Raw genomic sequence first — 16282 nt, forward strand, 5'->3', positions numbered from 1 at the left:
GGACCAGTTGAAATAGGAGTGTGATCAGAATTTCCGAGCACTGACGTGGACGTCCTTCTGGGTAATGATTTAGCCGATGATGAGGTTTGGTCAGCAATGAAGCTGACGAGCAAGCCTGTAAGTGTTGAGGTCCCGCCCCTAGATTCCAAGATCTATCCCGCATGCGCGATCACTCGCAGCATGTCGAGAAAGGCAGCTGAGAAAGAGACCAGTTTAAATCAGGCCAGTATCGATTTGGCTGAGATGTTTTTACCAACCCTGTACCAAGAGAGGTTGGGGAATGGTAAAACAGAGAATAGGGAGGTGAAAGGGAGTAAGGGAGAGGAGGTAGACCTACCCTTAGCCAGGAGGAAATTTATAGAGGCACGGAGTAAAAATGAGAAACAGATAAGGCTGTTAGAAGGTCCAGGGTTGGACATGGATGATCTGTCTGGCTTGTCAGAACTGTTTGAAGAAGTTGAAAATTTTAAATGTGTTCCCGATAATAAAATAAAGGCGGTCCTAGATGAAAAGGATGCCGTTACGTTGAAGGAGTCTGCTGGGTTAGCAGATGAGGTTGTTTCAGCCCGCAGGATTGAGTTTACTCCGGAAGGGAGTTGCCCAGAGAGTAACTGGGAGGATCAGGGGAACTTAGAATTTGAAAAGGGGATGGGTATTGAAAGCCTGGAAGAGGCAGATGTCCTGTTTGAGTGTGTTCAAGATGTGGATGCACGTGGCACTGAACCTAGTAATGAAACTCAGGAAAAGTCTGAGGTATCTTATTCAGTTAAAAAGAATGCAGTCCTTGTGGGTCAGATGGACTTGGTTCAGTGAAGAAAGGGTTAACCTTGGTACTAGTGGGAAGTGAGAATTCCCAGTTGTTTGTGTTCGAAGGTGTGTTAAAAGTTAGTGAGATAAAAGGGGGTGATGTGGATATTATTATTGAAGGAAAAGGGAAAAGTGTAGTTCCTAAATTGAATGAAGAAAATTTAAAGTCTGGATTGGTGTCAGAAGCAGTAACCAGGCTGAAGGAACAATGGCTCGTTACCAAGGTGCCTGCGAATCAATTACAGTTTGATTTGGAATGTAAAGGTGCCCCACGCACTAATGTTATTCAAGGGTGTGCTGTGAAGAGGCAGAATTTGAAATGTTGTTTGGACAAAGAGGGATCGCTTGCAGATATTAAACTGAAAACTAATAGAATGAAGGGTCCTGAAGATAAAACTAACGACTTGCTTAAAAATAAAGAATTGTGTGGAAGTTCAGAAAATGGGCTAAGTTTGGAAAACATTGTTGATAAAATAACTCCTATGAAAGGAGCATGAAAAGCCTATTCCACACTGGTAAGCAAGCTAACCACGTGGGAGTTAACTGGAAAAGGGGCGAGGGTTGATGGGATGCCACTTTAAATAACAGGATCCGGTTTTAAGGGATTTCGACAAAGCATGTAAATAATAAAGACAACACCATGGAAGATTGACTGTTAAGTTTGAAAGTAAAATAAAGATTAGTATTTGCATAAACTTTTGTAATATTCACGTAAGCTAAGATCACAACTCTTTAGTTTTGTTTTGCTGAAGAAAAGGAATAAACATAGGTGGTTATTAAATTGGAGTCTGATGCTACAGGAATCTATTAAAGTACAAGATATTAAGATATTAAAGGAAGTGGCAATGTAATCGCTAACTGTTTAGGTGCTAACTTGAATGTATAACTGTATTACTCTGTAGTGAAAACTCTTTTGTATTGTGTTAGATTCTGAAATTCTGTAAGACTCTGTATTAGTTAATTTTTACCTGTGGTAAAAATCCTTAGAAGGATGGGGGTGTTACGAATGTGGAGCAACTCTGATGGGCCGAAGGGTGCAAAGTCCCCCCCTTCCTTTTTGAGAATCGCAAGATCGCTATTATTTCGGGTCTGAGACCCAGGAAATGAGAGAGATACACATCATGTCAATAATGAGAGAGAGACACACAGGATCACAGAAAAGGCAGTTGTTATAGACAACGCAGAATACACAACAAGGTGGAATGTCCCCTAACACAAGCGGAACGGAACCACTGATTACTGCTATTGTCTCTTGGAGAAGGAATTGTGTATTGAGTACTGTACTATTCATTGAAACCCCTCAGGGGACAACCAGAGTGGTCTGGTTGAGGGGTTGCATCATCCCAACCTGATTGACATCTGAGACCCCGTGAGTGAGGATAAAAGAGGGGTCTGGGGAACACCCCTCAGACACACCGGGAGAAATGCTAGAAATCCAGTGACAGCGTTTTATAGTGAAAGCCGGTGAGAGCTCATGTTTGTCCTCCCTTGCCTGGGTGGCAGGCTCATCATGGAAGAATGGTTTAGCTAAAGGAGAGGTCATACTTGAACGGCCACAACAACGAGACACCGACGGATCGAAATGATAAAGGAAGGTTGGCAAAAACAATAGCGGTAACTGTTCCCATTCTTCTATCTCTCTCTCTCTCTCTCTCCAACAATTGCAACACAGTGACAAATAAACGACGGCAGCCTGTGTGAACTGAAACGAACTTTATATTTCCATCGGACAATTCATTATCCCCTAGACAATGATAGGGCTTATTTCTTATTGATTATTATTATACCCGCACTTTTAGGTTTAGTATTGACGATGTATATTATCTGTATATTTGCATTGATATTATTTTTGTGTATTTTTACTAATAAATACTGTTAAAAATAGTATCACCAGATTCCAACGGACGCCTCTATCTTTGCTGGTAAGTAACCCAGTTACGGGGTTCGTAACAATAAGCTCTTCTTTTCTTCTTGACTAGATTTACAACAGTCTTTGTACACCACGAATCTTGTACCCTACCATCCTTTCCATGTCTCATTGGAACGTACCTACTCAGAACCCCACGCAAATATCCCCTGAACATTTGCCACATTTCTTCGGTACGTTTCCCTGAGAACATGTTTCCAATTTATGCTTCTAAGTTTCTGCCTGATAGCCTCATAGTTCCCCTTACTCCAATTAAACATTTCCCTAACTTGTCTGTTCCTATCCCTCTCCAATGCTATAGTAAAGGAGATTGAGTTGTGATCACTATCTCCAAAATACACTCCTACTTAGAGACATGACACCTGACCAGGTTCATTTCCCAATACCAGATCAAGTACAGCCTCTCCTCTTGTAGGCTTATCTTCATATTGTGTTAAGAAACCTTCCTGAACATACCTAACAAACTCCAAACTCCACCCCATCTAAAACCCTCACTCTAGGGAGATGCCAATCCATATTTGGAAAATTAAAATCTCCCACCACAACAATCCTGTTATTACGGCTCCTTTCCAGAATCTGTCTCCCTATATGCTCCTCAATGTCCCTGTTACTATTGGGTGGTCTATAAAAAACACCCAGTAGAGTTATTGACCCCTCCCTATTCCTAATTTCCACCCACAGAGACTCCATAGACAACCCCTCTATGACTTCCTCCTTTTCTGCAGCCGTGACACTATCTCTGATCAGCAGTGCCATGCCCCCACCTCTTTTGCCTCCCTCCCTATCCTTTCTGAAACATACAAAGCCTGGCACTCAAAGTAGCCATTCCTGCCCCTGCACCATTCAAGTCTCTGTAATGGCCGCAACATCATAGCTCCAGGTGCTGATCCACGCTCTAAGTTCATCCGCTTTATTCATGATACTCCTCGCATTAAAATAGACACATCTCAAACCATTGGACTGAGCGTGTCCCTTCTCTATCACCTCCCTTTCGCACTGTCTTCAAACTTTCTCTATTTGTGAGCCAACCTCCTTTTCCTCTGCCACTTCAGTTTGGTTCCCACCCCCCCAGCATTTCTAGTTTAAATTCTCACCAGTAGCCTCAGCAAACCTCCCCACCAGGATATTGGTTCCCCTCGGATTCAAGTGCAACCTGTCCTTTTTGTACAGGTCACACCTGCCTCAGAAGAGGTCCCAATGATCCAGAAATCTGAATCCCTGCCCTCTGCTCCAATCCCTCAGCCACACATTTATCCTCCACCTCATTCTATTCCTATACTCACTGTCAAGTGGCACAGGCAGTAATCCCGAGATTACTACCTTTGAGGTCCTGCTTCTCAACTTCTTTTCTAACTCCCTGTAGTCTTTTTTCAGTCTTTCCCTACCCTTCTGAGCCACAGGGCCAGACTCTGTGCCAGAGGCGCAATCAACAGTTGCTTACCCCAGGTAGGCCGTCCCCCCAACAGTACTCAAGCAGGAATACTTATTATTAAGGGGCACAGCCACTGAGGTACTCTCTAGTATCTGTTTCTTGCCCTTCCCTCTCCTGACGTTACCCACTTCTCTGTCTCCTGTGGTCCCGGGGTGACCACCTGCCTACAGCTCCTCTCTATCACCTCCTCACTCTCCCTGACCAGATGAAGGTCATCGAGTTGCAGCTCCAGTTCCCTAATGTGGTATATGTTATAGAACAGAGGGACTTTAGTGTATGAGTACATGGTCCCCTGATAGTAGAGTCACAAGTAGACAGGGTGTTGAAGAAGGCGTTGGTATGCTGGTCTTCAGTCAGGGCAATGAGTATGGAAGTTGGGTGGTCATGGTGCAAGATGTGGCTGAGGCCATACTTGCAGTATTGTAAAAACACAAAATGCTGGCAGAACTCAGCAGGCCAGACAGCATCTATGGGAGGAGGTAGTGATGACGTTTCAGGCCGAAACCCTTCATCAGGAGTGAAGTAACATGGGATGGTCGAGGGGGGATAAGAAGTGGGGGGAGGGATGAAGTAGAGAGCTGGGAAGTGATAGGCTGAAGGGAAATAGGCTAGGGGGAAGGTGGAGAATTACGGGAAATAAAAGAGAAAGAAAGGTAGGGCTGGGGGGAGATTATAGTGAGGGGGGGAAAAGAGAGAGAAAGAGAACCAGACTAAAATTATAGATAGGGATGGAGTAAGGGGGGGGGGGGGCAGGGCTATCAACGGAGGTCTGTGAGTTGAATGTTCATGCCGGCAGGTAGGAGGCTACCTAGGCGGGAGATAAGGTATTGCTCCATCGACCTGCATGTGGCCTCATCTTGACGGTAGAGGAGGCCATGGTCAGACATATCGGAGTGGGAGTGGTCTGTGGAATTGAAGTGTGTGGCCACAGGGAGATCCCACCACTGCTGGAGGACAGAGCGCCGGTGTTCGACGAAATGGTCTCCCAGTCTGTGGCGGGTCTCCCCAATGTATAAATGGCCACATCGGGAGCACCAGATACAGTATATCACCCTAGTTGACTCGCAGGTGAAGTGGTGCCTCACCTGAAAGGACTGTCTGGGGCCTAGGATGGTGGTGAGGGAAGAAGTGTGGGGGCAGGTGTAGCACTTCTTCCGTTTGCAGGGATAAGTGCCTGGAGGGAGGTCGGTGGGGAGGGATGGGGGGGATGAATGGACAAGGGAGTCGCGTAGGGAGCGATCCCTGCGGAAAGCTGAGAGTGGGGGGGAGGGGAAGATGTGGCTGGTGGTGGGATCCCATAGGAGGTGGCGGAAGTTACGATATGTTGGATCTGTAGGCTGGTAGGGTGATAGGTGAGGACCAGGGGGACTCTATCCTTGGTGGGCTGGCGGGGGGTTGGGGTGAGGGCAGAGGTGCGTGAAATATGGGAGACGCGATGGAGGGCAGAGTTGATAGTGGATGAAGGGAAGCCCCTTTCTTTAAAAAAGGAAGACATCTCCTTTGTCCTAGAATGAAAGGCCTCATCCTGAGAGCAGATGCGGCGGAGGCGGAGGAATTGAGAGAAAGGGATAGCATTTTTGCAGGAGACAGGGTGGGAGGAGGAATAGTCTAGGTAGCTGTGAGAGTCTGTAGGTTTGTAGTAGACATCGGTGGATAGGCTGTCTCCAGAGATAGAAACAGAAAGATCTAGAAAGGGGAGAGAGGTGTCAGAAATAGACCAGATGAATTTGAGGGCGGGGTGAAAGTTGGAGGTGAAGTTAATGAAGTCGACGAGCTCAGCATGTGTGCAAGAAGCAGCGCTGATGCAGTCGTCGATATAACGTAAGAAAAGAGGAGGACAGATACCGGTGTAGGCTTGGAACATAGATTGCTCCACATGACCGACAAAAAGGCAGGCATAGCTAGGACCCATGCAGGTGCCCATGGCTACACCTTTAGTTTGGAGGAAGTGGAAGGAGCCAAAGGAGAAATCTTCCCCTCCCCTCCACTCTCGGCTTTCCGCAGGGATTGCTCCCTACGCGACTCCCTTGTCCATTCATCCCCCCCATCCCTCCCCACCGACCTCCCTCCAGGCACTTATCCCTGCAAACGGAAGAAGTGCTACACCTGCCCCCACACTTCTTCCCTCACCACCATCCTAGGCCCCAGACAGTCCTTTCAGGTGAGGCACCACTTCACCTGCGAGTCAACTAGGGTGATATACTGTATCTGGTGCTCCCGATGTGGCCATTTATACATTGGGAAGACCCGCCACAGACTGGGAGACCGTTTCGTCGAACACCGGCGCTCTGTCCTCCAGCAGTGGTGGGATCTCCCTGTGGCCACACACTTCAATTCCACAGACCACTCCCACTCCGATATGTCTGACCATGGCCTCCTCTACAGTCAAGATGAGGCCACATGCAGGTCGATGGAGCAATACCTTATCTCCCGCCTAGGTAGCCTCCTACCTGCCGGCATGAACATTCAACTCACAGACCTCCGTTGATAGCCCTGCCCCCCCCCCCCCTTACTCCATCCCTATCTATAATTTTAGTCTGGTTCTCTTTTCTCTCTCTTTTCCCTCTCTTTTCCCCCCCTCACTATAATCTCCCCCCAGCCCTACCCTTCTTTCTCTTTTATTTCCCATAATTCTCCACCTTCCCCCTAGCCCATTTCCCTTCAGCCTATCACTTCCCAGCTCTCTACTTCATCCCTCCCCCCTCTTCTTATCCCCCCTCGACCATCCCATGTTACTTCACTCCTGATGAAGGGTTTCGGCCCGAAACATTGTCACTACCTCCCCCCATAGATGCTGTCTGCCCTGCTGAGTTCTGCCAGCATTTTGTGTTTTTATTTATTTCCAGCATCTGCAGATTCACTCATATTGCCTTGCAGTATTGTGTTCAGTTTGGATCACCCTGCTATAGGAAAGATGCTATTAAACTGGGAATAGTGCAGAAACAGTTTACAGGGATGCTACCAGGACTCGAAGGCTGGAATTAACAGGAGAGGTTGGATAGGCTAGGTCTGTATTCCTTGGACCTTCTGAATCTGAGAGGGGATCTAATAGAAGTGTATAAAATTATAGGCTACATAGATAAGGGGAATGCGCACAAACTTTTCCCCAGAGCTGAGAAATCTGTAACCAGAGGGCAACCTTTTTACCCAGAGGACAATGGGTATGTGGAATGAGCTGACAGCAGAAGTGGTTGAGACAGGTACAATAACAACATTTAAAAGGTTCTTGCACAGGTACGTGGATGGGATAGGTTTAGAGGGATATGGGCGAAATACAAGGAAATGGGACCAGTTTAGATGGGAATCTTGTTTGGCATGCATCAGTTGGGCTGAAAGGCTGTTTCTGTGCTGTATGACTCCATTTTACTGAAACCTTCCCAGGAATCCAAATGCACTACAGGCTTCCCTTTATCCACCTAGCTTGATAGATCCTTAAGGAACGCTAGCACATTTGTCAAACACAGATGCCTTCGCATAAAGCAATGTTGACACAGCTTGATAACTAAGTACTTGCTATTACCTTCATAATAATGGGCTCCAGCACTTTCCTTCAGGCTGACTGGTCAATAGTTCCCCTCCTTTCTTGAATATTAATACACTATCTACCTCACAGGTAGATAGGGTAGTTAAGAAAGCTTATGGGGTGCTAGCTTTCATAAGTCAAGGGATAGAGTTTAAGAGTTGCGAGGTAATGATGCAGCTCTATAAAACTCTAGTTAGGCCACACTGTGTCCAGTTCTGGTCGCCTCACTATAGGAAGGATGTGGAAGCATTGGAAAGGGTACAGAGGAGATTTACCAAGATGCTGCCTGGTTTAGAGAGTATGCATTATGATCAGAGATTAAGGGAGTTCGGGCTTTGGAGAAAAGGAGGATGAGAGGAGACATAATAGAGGTATACAAGATATTAAGAGGAATAGATAGAATGGACCAGCGCCTCTTCTCCAGGGCACCACTGCTCAATACAAGAGGACATGGCTTTAAGGTAAGGGGAGGGAAGTTCAAGGGGGACATTAGAGGAAGGTTTTTCACTCAGAGAGTAGTTGGTGCGTGGAATGCACTGCCTGAGTCAGTGGTGGAGGCAGATACACTGGTGAAATTTAAGAGAATACTAGACAGGTATATGGAGGAATTTAAGGTGGGGGGTTATATGGGAGGCAGGGTTTAAGTGTCGGCACAACACTGTGGGCTGAAGGGCCTGCACTGTGCTGTGCACTATGTTCTTACAGCAAAATTTTCTTTACAAAAAGGCTAAAATTATATACTTGCATTCCTGATTACCTGCTGTATGTGAAGTACCTTTGAGTACTTCAGAGATGAGAATCCCTTGATCCTTCCAGACTTTTGCCTGAAAACGACAGTCTCTTACTCATGCTTCCTATAACCTTGAGCACCTGGTGAGCTGCTCACAGCTCAGTGACCCAGGTTTGATCCCAATCTCTGATTCTAGCTCTGTGGGGTGTGCTCGTTCTCCCAGTGACCATATGGGATTTTGTCCAAACGCTCCACTTTCTTCCCACATTCCAAAGATGTGCAGATTGGAAAGTTAATTGCCCCAAGTGAGTAGGTGAGTGGAGAATCTAGTACGGCTGGGAGGGAAAGCTGAAAAGCAAGACCTCCAGGGTAGTAATCATCACAGAATAGGATGATTTGGCAGATGAATGCGTGGCTGAGGAACTGATGCAGGGAGCAGAGTTTCAGATCACTGGGATCTCTGACCTGTATGGAAGGGATAGGTTACACCCGAACCCCAGGTGACCAAATCCTTGCAGGCAAGTTTGCTGGAACTGTTGGGAGGATTTAAACTAATTTGGCAGGGGTATGGGAAACTGAGTGATAGGGCTGAGGATGGGGCAATTGGTATACAAGCAGAGGCAGTGTGTCATGAGACTGCCAGAAAGGACAGGAAGATGATAGGGTAAACTTGCAGTCAGTGGGATAAGTTGCAATGTAAAAGGGGGACAAAACTGAATGATCAATTGGCGGAGCAGACTCAATGGGCCAAGTGGCCTAATTCTGCTCCTATGTTTTATGGTCTCATGGAAATGGATGGTAATGAGGGAGTGGAACAATTTAGGTTAGAGTAGAATTAGTGCAAACATAGGTGCTTGATGTTCAGTACAGACTCAGTGGGCCGAAGGGCTTACTTCTGTGCTAAATCTCTCTATGACTTTATGACTATGATTAATAAGTCCTTATTTTGAGAAACAATTTTTGTGGCACCTTTGCAAAAGTCCTGAGGAAATCAACACACAAATAGGAGATTCAACGGGATATATGAGGGGCAAAGAGTAGTTGGTACCTGTATTGCACTGCTGGTGGAGATGGTGGAGGCAGGGACATTTAGTACTTAAATCAACAGGATGCAGAACGATATGAAATTAAGGCTGGCAAGTGGGATTAGTATAGACAGACATAATAACAGGCATGGATAAGTTGGGCCGCTGGGTCTGTTTCTCTGCTGTACACTTCTATGGCTCTAAGTTCCCCTCTATCCATCCTGGCTAATACTTCCTGAAAAACACTAATAACTTCATCGGGTGTGATTTTTCCTTCATGAGACCTCACTGCCACTTGTAACAACTTCTGTCATTCTGTTGTTATCTCATTAATAACTGATTCAAACATTTTTGCAGCTATAGACGCCAGGCAGACTGAGTCATTCTCACAACTTACTTCTGCATCTTGCACTTATAGTGAGCAAACCTATCTGAAAGATTCTCAGGCCCTTCGTCTGTCATTAACAACAGTTGTAAATATGAAATATACGCAGATCAACTGAGGAACCCTGTGCAATTGAAAAGCTGTGATCTGGAGAGTTTCAGGAGGGAGAGATAAATAACGACACAGCCTGTTCGGAAAGGGAGAATGGAGATTCATACAAAGCCAAGTACAAAAAATCAAACATACAAAAGATTTATGTCAGAAAGCAAACGGGGGGAGATTCAAATATAATTACTTAGTATGACCATATTTTCAGGAGAAAATGTGTTGGTAAATAATGTTAAACTCTAAAAATACAGTCCAGAATTTTCAATACTGTTTACAGTTTTTCAGTACTCAGGTCAAAGGTTTATAATGCAACACTGAGCAGCAATAACATTCACTAAATGGTAGAGACACACTATTGCTATTGGACTGCTTATCCACCCATAGATTTTGCATCTCTCTTGTTTAAATTAGGTTGTACCACACCTCCAGAGAAGGAAGGAGACAATAAAATAGTTTTTTTTCTAAATTAATTTCAAAAAGTAGAGAACATCATCAGATAACACAGACTTTTACATTTAAAAATAAGATTAGGGTAACACTGTAGAGTTTCTGCTTCATTAAGTCATATTAGTTCATAATGGTGCGTTTATTTTGTTACAATTGTTAAATGCACAGAGCTTCCAAAGCTATTTATTACAGGTAAAACAGTAGCAGAATTAGAATATATCATAAACATCCAATTTAATGAACACATCTTCAGCAATTTTCCTTCTATCTTGCTTGTTCCTTGGAGAATAAAATTCACTCTGTGTACAATAGTAATCTGGTCTTTGTAATATGGTTTGCAGATGACACAAAGTTTGACGGAGTTGTGGATCATGCAGAAGGCTGTTGTAGAATTTAACAGTGTGCATAGATGGGCTGAGAAGTGGAAGACAGAGTTCAATCTGGAGAAGTGTGAAGTGATTCATTTTGGAAGATTGAATTTGAAGGCATAATACAGAGTTAATGGCAGGATTCTTGGCAGTGTGGAAGAACAGAGGGATCTTAGGTCCACATCCACAGATCCCTCAAAGCTGCTGTGCAAATTGACAGGGGTATGGTGTGTTGGCCTTTGTTAGCCGGCAGATTGAGTTCAAGAGCCCTGAAGTAATACTGCAGCTCTATAAAACCCTAGCTAAATCACACTTGGAATATTATGCTCTGTTTTGGTCACCTCATTATGGGAAGGCTTTAGAGAGGGTGCAAAGGAGATTTACCAGGATGCTGTCTGGATTAGACAGCCTGTCTTATGAGGATTGGTTGAGTGAGCTAAGACTTTTTTCTTTTGAATGAAAGAGGATAAGAGGTGACTTGATAGAGGTGTACAAGATGATAAGAAGCACATACCGAGTGGATAGTTTTTCCAGGGTGTAAATGGCTAATGCCAGGGGGGCATAATTTTCAGGTGATTAGAGGAAAGTATAGGAAGGATGTTCTTAACATAGATCGTGGTAAGTGTGTGGAACACCCTGCCAGGGGTGCTGGTAGAGGCAGATACGTTAGAGACATTTAAGAAACTCTTAGGCACTTGGATGACAGAATAATATAACCATATAACAATTACAGCACAGAAACAGGCCATCTCGGCCCTTCTAGACCGTGCTGAATGCTTACTCTCACCTGGTCCCACCGACCTACACTCAGCCCATAATCTTCCATTCCTTTCCTGTCCATATACGAATCCAATTTTACTTTAAATGACAATACCAAACCTGCGTCTACCACTTCTACTGGAAGGGCTATGTAGGAGGGAAGGATTAGGTTGATCTTAAAGTAAGCTAAAAGGTCGGCACAGTACTGTGCTGTAGTGTTCTATGTTGATAACTACAGTCTCGAAAAGGAAGCAATATAGAAATATTAGAATCTCATGGAAAAAGATAAAGTCCAATGGGGAAGCTATGCAGAAATTTATGCACAATAGAGTGTGTGCAAACTACACAGTGTATATAGTGTCAGTGTGCGTTGATGTGGACACAGGTATGTATGCAGTGTCAGTGTGTGTTGATGTGGACACAGGTATGTATGCAGTGTCAGTGTGTGTTGATGTGGACACAGGTATGTATACAGTGTCAGTGTGTGTTGATGTGGACACAGGTATGTATGCAGTGTCAGTGTGTGTTGATGTGGACACAGGTATGTATACAGTGTCAGTGTGTGTTGATGTGGACACAGGTATGTATGCAGTGTCAGTGTGTGTTGATGTGGACACAGGTATGTATGCAGTGTCAGTGTGTGTTGATGTGGACACAGGTATGTATACAGTGTCAGTGTGTGTTGATGTGGACACAGGTATGTATACAGTGTCAGTGTGTGTTGATGTGGACACAGGTATGTATGCAGTGTCAGTGTGTGTTGATGTGGACACAGGTATGTATACAGTGTCAGTGTGATCTGATGTGGACACAGGTATGTATACAGTGTCAGTGTGTGTTGATGTGGACACAGGTATGTATGCAGTGTCAGTGTGTGTTGATGTGGACACAGGTATGTATACAGTGTCAGTGTGTGTTGATGTGGACACAGGTATGTATGCAGTGTCAGTGTGTGTTGATGTGGACACAGGTATGTATACAGTGTCAGTGTGTGTTGATGTGGACACAGGTATGTATGCAGTGTCAGTGTGTGTTGATGTGGACACAGGTATGTATACAGTGTCAGTGTGATCTGATGTGGACACAGGTATGTATACAGTGTCAGTGTGTGTTGATGTGGACACAGGTATGTATACAGTGTCAGTGTGATCTGATGTGGACAATGTAATGAGTATGCTCTGTCAGGGTGATCTAATATGGACATCTGAGAGAGTGTGTGTTGTATCACTGTGAACTGAAATGGACAATGTATACTGTATATTATAAGTGTGACCTGCTGTGGACACTGTGGTGTGTGTCTTGTTCATGTAATATGAGGTTGACACTGTGGTGTGAGTGCAGTCTCAGTCAGATCTGATAAAGACACTGTGTGTATGTACTGTCACCTTGATTTCATGTGGACACTGGTGTCTATGTAGTGTAAGAGTGAGCTGATGTGGAAAAAGCAAGTGTGTGTGTGTGTGTGGTGTCAGTATCACGTGATGTGAACACTATCTTCACTGTCTTGTGTATGTGGTGTCAGTGTAGTCTGAGCTCACATTCCTCATGATTTGGGTCTGCATCATTACCTGCATTCCTCTTTGGTCATCTTGCTGCTATCTGTGCAGTAGAAAAACTTGCCCTTGAAGAGCTGTACAGCGATCACTGCGAAGATGAACATGAAGAGTTTGTAGACTATCAGAATGTTAAACACGTTCTTCAGTGATGTCACCACGCAGTCGAATACTGCCTGAAACCAGAATGCCACAGGATAGTAACCCATGCCATCAGCAAAGAGCCCCAAACCCACTGGCAGTCTATCATTTATGCCTTCAGTACTACTTGTCCACACTGTGGAAGTAAAAGTGCCAAAGGCTTTGATGCAGATGGAAGTGAATGATCTTAGAGACAGACTGTGGTGTGTTAATAGAAGGAATGAGGAATGTAAAAAGGCATAGAGCCTCCTCAATCTGCCCACCATCTACTTTACTCAAGCCCACTTTCTAACCCTGTCCCAATACCTTTTGAATTATTGAACATACTGAGCATCCACAGTATTCTGTGGAGAATTCTGAAGATTCACAGTATAGCATATTCTCTGCATCTCTGACCCAATTGTCCAAACTCATAATTTGAGACTCTTCGATAGGCATCTGTCTCCTTGGCCAATATAAATATCAACTTGCAAGAATTTCTTGTTTCTAAGAGGTTTTTACTCATTCTTTTAAACTCCATCGCTTGCAGGGCCATTCTACCTAATCATTGCTCCTAAGAAGGCCCTCTTCTTTGGGGCATCACCTTCAAGCCAAGTACATTCCTAATGACATAATCAGACCTGTATAGAGTACCCAGATCAAAACCCTTTCAAACTCAATGAGACACCACTTCTCTTACTTCAAATCCTTGCAGAAACGCAGACATTGACTTCCAGATTACTTGTAGAACCTTTACTCTTAACTTCCCGTGATGCATATGCAAGGATCCCTAAATTTCCCCACAGAAGGACGCTTACTAGTCTCTCATCTTTTAAAACATATTCTGTTTTGTTATTCCTCAAATGTTGAGAATTATTAATTATTTCTGTAAATGCTCTCAAGTTTGTCCAGCATTTCCTCATAGAACATGCCCTCTAATCCAGACAGCATCCTAGTAAACCTCTTCTGTACTTTCTCCAAAGCATCCATGTCCTTCCCATACTGTGAATGCAATGCTCATGATTCCGCTGAAGCAGAGTTTTACAACGTCACAAAATATTTTCCTGAAATTCAATTTCAATGTCTTGACTAATAAAGGTAGCATGCCATAATACCTTCTTCACCACTCTATCAACCTGTGCAGTCACACTTCAGGGAGTGAATGCTTGGAACCCAAGATCTGTCTGTGCATCAATGCTTAAGGGCCCTATGATTGACAGTGTACCTTCCCTTTACATTTGACTTTCCAAAGTGCAACAAATCACACTTGGCCAAATTAAACTCCATTTGCCATTTCTCCACCCATATCTGTCATTTATTGATATCCCATTCTATCTTCTACACTATCCACAATACCACCAATTTATGTATCATATGTAAATTTATTAATCCACCCACCCCTGTGTGATTCATTGATTATATTTTCCCTCTGGAATAAGGAACAATATCAGTTACTCATCAGTCCTCCGGGACATCACCTGTGGCTAGAGAGGACATGAAGACATTGGTCAAGGCCCCATCAATCTCATCTCTTGCCTCTCTCAATAACCTGTATATATCCTAACAGGTCCTGGGGACTTAATTCCCTTAATGTTCTTCCAAAGACCCAACACTTCCCCTTTCTTTATCTCAAAAAGCTCTAACAAATTAGCAGAATCCACACTGATCTCCCCATCTTTCACATCCTCCTCCTTGGTAAATACTGATGCAAAGTACTCACTTATGGCCTCATCCATATCCTCTGCCTTTTAGCACAAATTCTCTTGTTATCCTTGAATGACCCTACCTGCCTCCTTGCTCATGATATATGTATAGAATGCCTTGTGATTCTCATTATCGCACTTGCCAAGGACATTTCATGGCCCCTCCAGGTTCTCCTAGTTCTTGAGTTCTTTTCTGGCTTTTTTATAATCTTCAAGGACTCAGCTTGAATTTAATGTTCTAAACCTTACAAATACTTCCTTTTTCTTCTAGACTAAACTCACCATCTCTCTTGATACCTTACCTTAAGGAGGGGGGGTGATGTGGAGAGAGAGAGAGAGATAGAGAGAGGGCGAGAGGGAGAGAGATAGAGAGAGGGAGGGGGAGAGAGAGAGAGAGGGAGGAGGGGGAGAGGGAGAGAGAGGGAGGGAGTGGGAGAGGGCGGGGAGATGAAGAGGAGGAGGGGAAGAAGAAAATAAACTTAGATAATGTCAGGAGGGAATACGTGAGAATCTATTATTTTAATTTAGGAATATGGAAATGATGGACTGAAAAGATCATGACTATACAGAATCAGCATACTTTAAGGAAAATAGTGTTTGACAAATGATGTGTTTATACTGAGTGTGGACAAGTGGAAGAGAAAAGGAGAACCTGAATTTCCAAAGACATTCGATCAGGTGAAAATAACATATCCACTTAGAATGAAGTTCAGGTAACAGACTAGAAAAATGTATCATCCTGGTTGGCAAATCCTTGGGCTTCTGCCTTCATGATTTCAGGTTTGCTAATGGTCTAAAGGTAGAGAGGAATGTGAACTGTGAGGAGGATGTAAGAGGTTTTAGATGCCTGGGGAATATAACACTCTTCCAGTTGGATGAATGGAGCACATTCCATTGGTCTAACTTCAGCAGGATATACTTGTCTCAGAAGCAGTACATGTGAGTTTCAATGACCTGATTACTGGAATGAAAGATTCTCTTACAATGAATAAATACTAAATTCATACGAACAAGTAATACTGTTGATGAAATTTCTAATATTATTGGAAGGGTTAACAGGACTGTCACTGGGAGTCCATTTCCTTGTTCCCTTTTGCTGGAGGGTCTAGAACTTTGCTTGGGATAAAGGACTGGACATTGGGGAGTGAGATAAGAAAACTTTCACTCAGATGGTCATGGACTGAGCAATGGGTGGCATGGTAACATAATGGCTAGTGTGCTATTACAATATCAGTGACAGTGACCTGGGTCCATTTCCACTTCTGCCTGTAAATTCTCCCATGAATATGTGGATTTCCTTCTGGTGCTCCGGTTTTCTCCCACAGTCCAAGGACATACTGGTTAATAGTTTAATCAGTCACATGGGTGTAATTGGGCAAATCGGGCTCATTGGGT

At 44.1% G+C, this 16282-nt stretch overlaps 1 protein-coding gene across 1 annotated transcript in view; it reads right to left on the minus strand.

The window, feature by feature from the left end:
- The window catches only part of LOC140737314 (probable voltage-dependent R-type calcium channel subunit alpha-1E), a 619860-nt gene that overhangs the window by 168759 nt on the left and 434819 nt on the right, over positions 1-16282 (minus strand). The window contains 1 exon segment of the mRNA XM_073063744.1: positions 13080-13240. Coding sequence (XP_072919845.1) covers positions 13080-13240 — 161 coding nt within the window.

The sequence above is a fragment of the Hemitrygon akajei genome, chromosome 12, assembly GCF_048418815.1.
Source record: "Hemitrygon akajei chromosome 12, sHemAka1.3, whole genome shotgun sequence".
Classification (NCBI taxonomy): Eukaryota; Metazoa; Chordata; class Chondrichthyes; order Myliobatiformes; family Dasyatidae; genus Hemitrygon; species Hemitrygon akajei.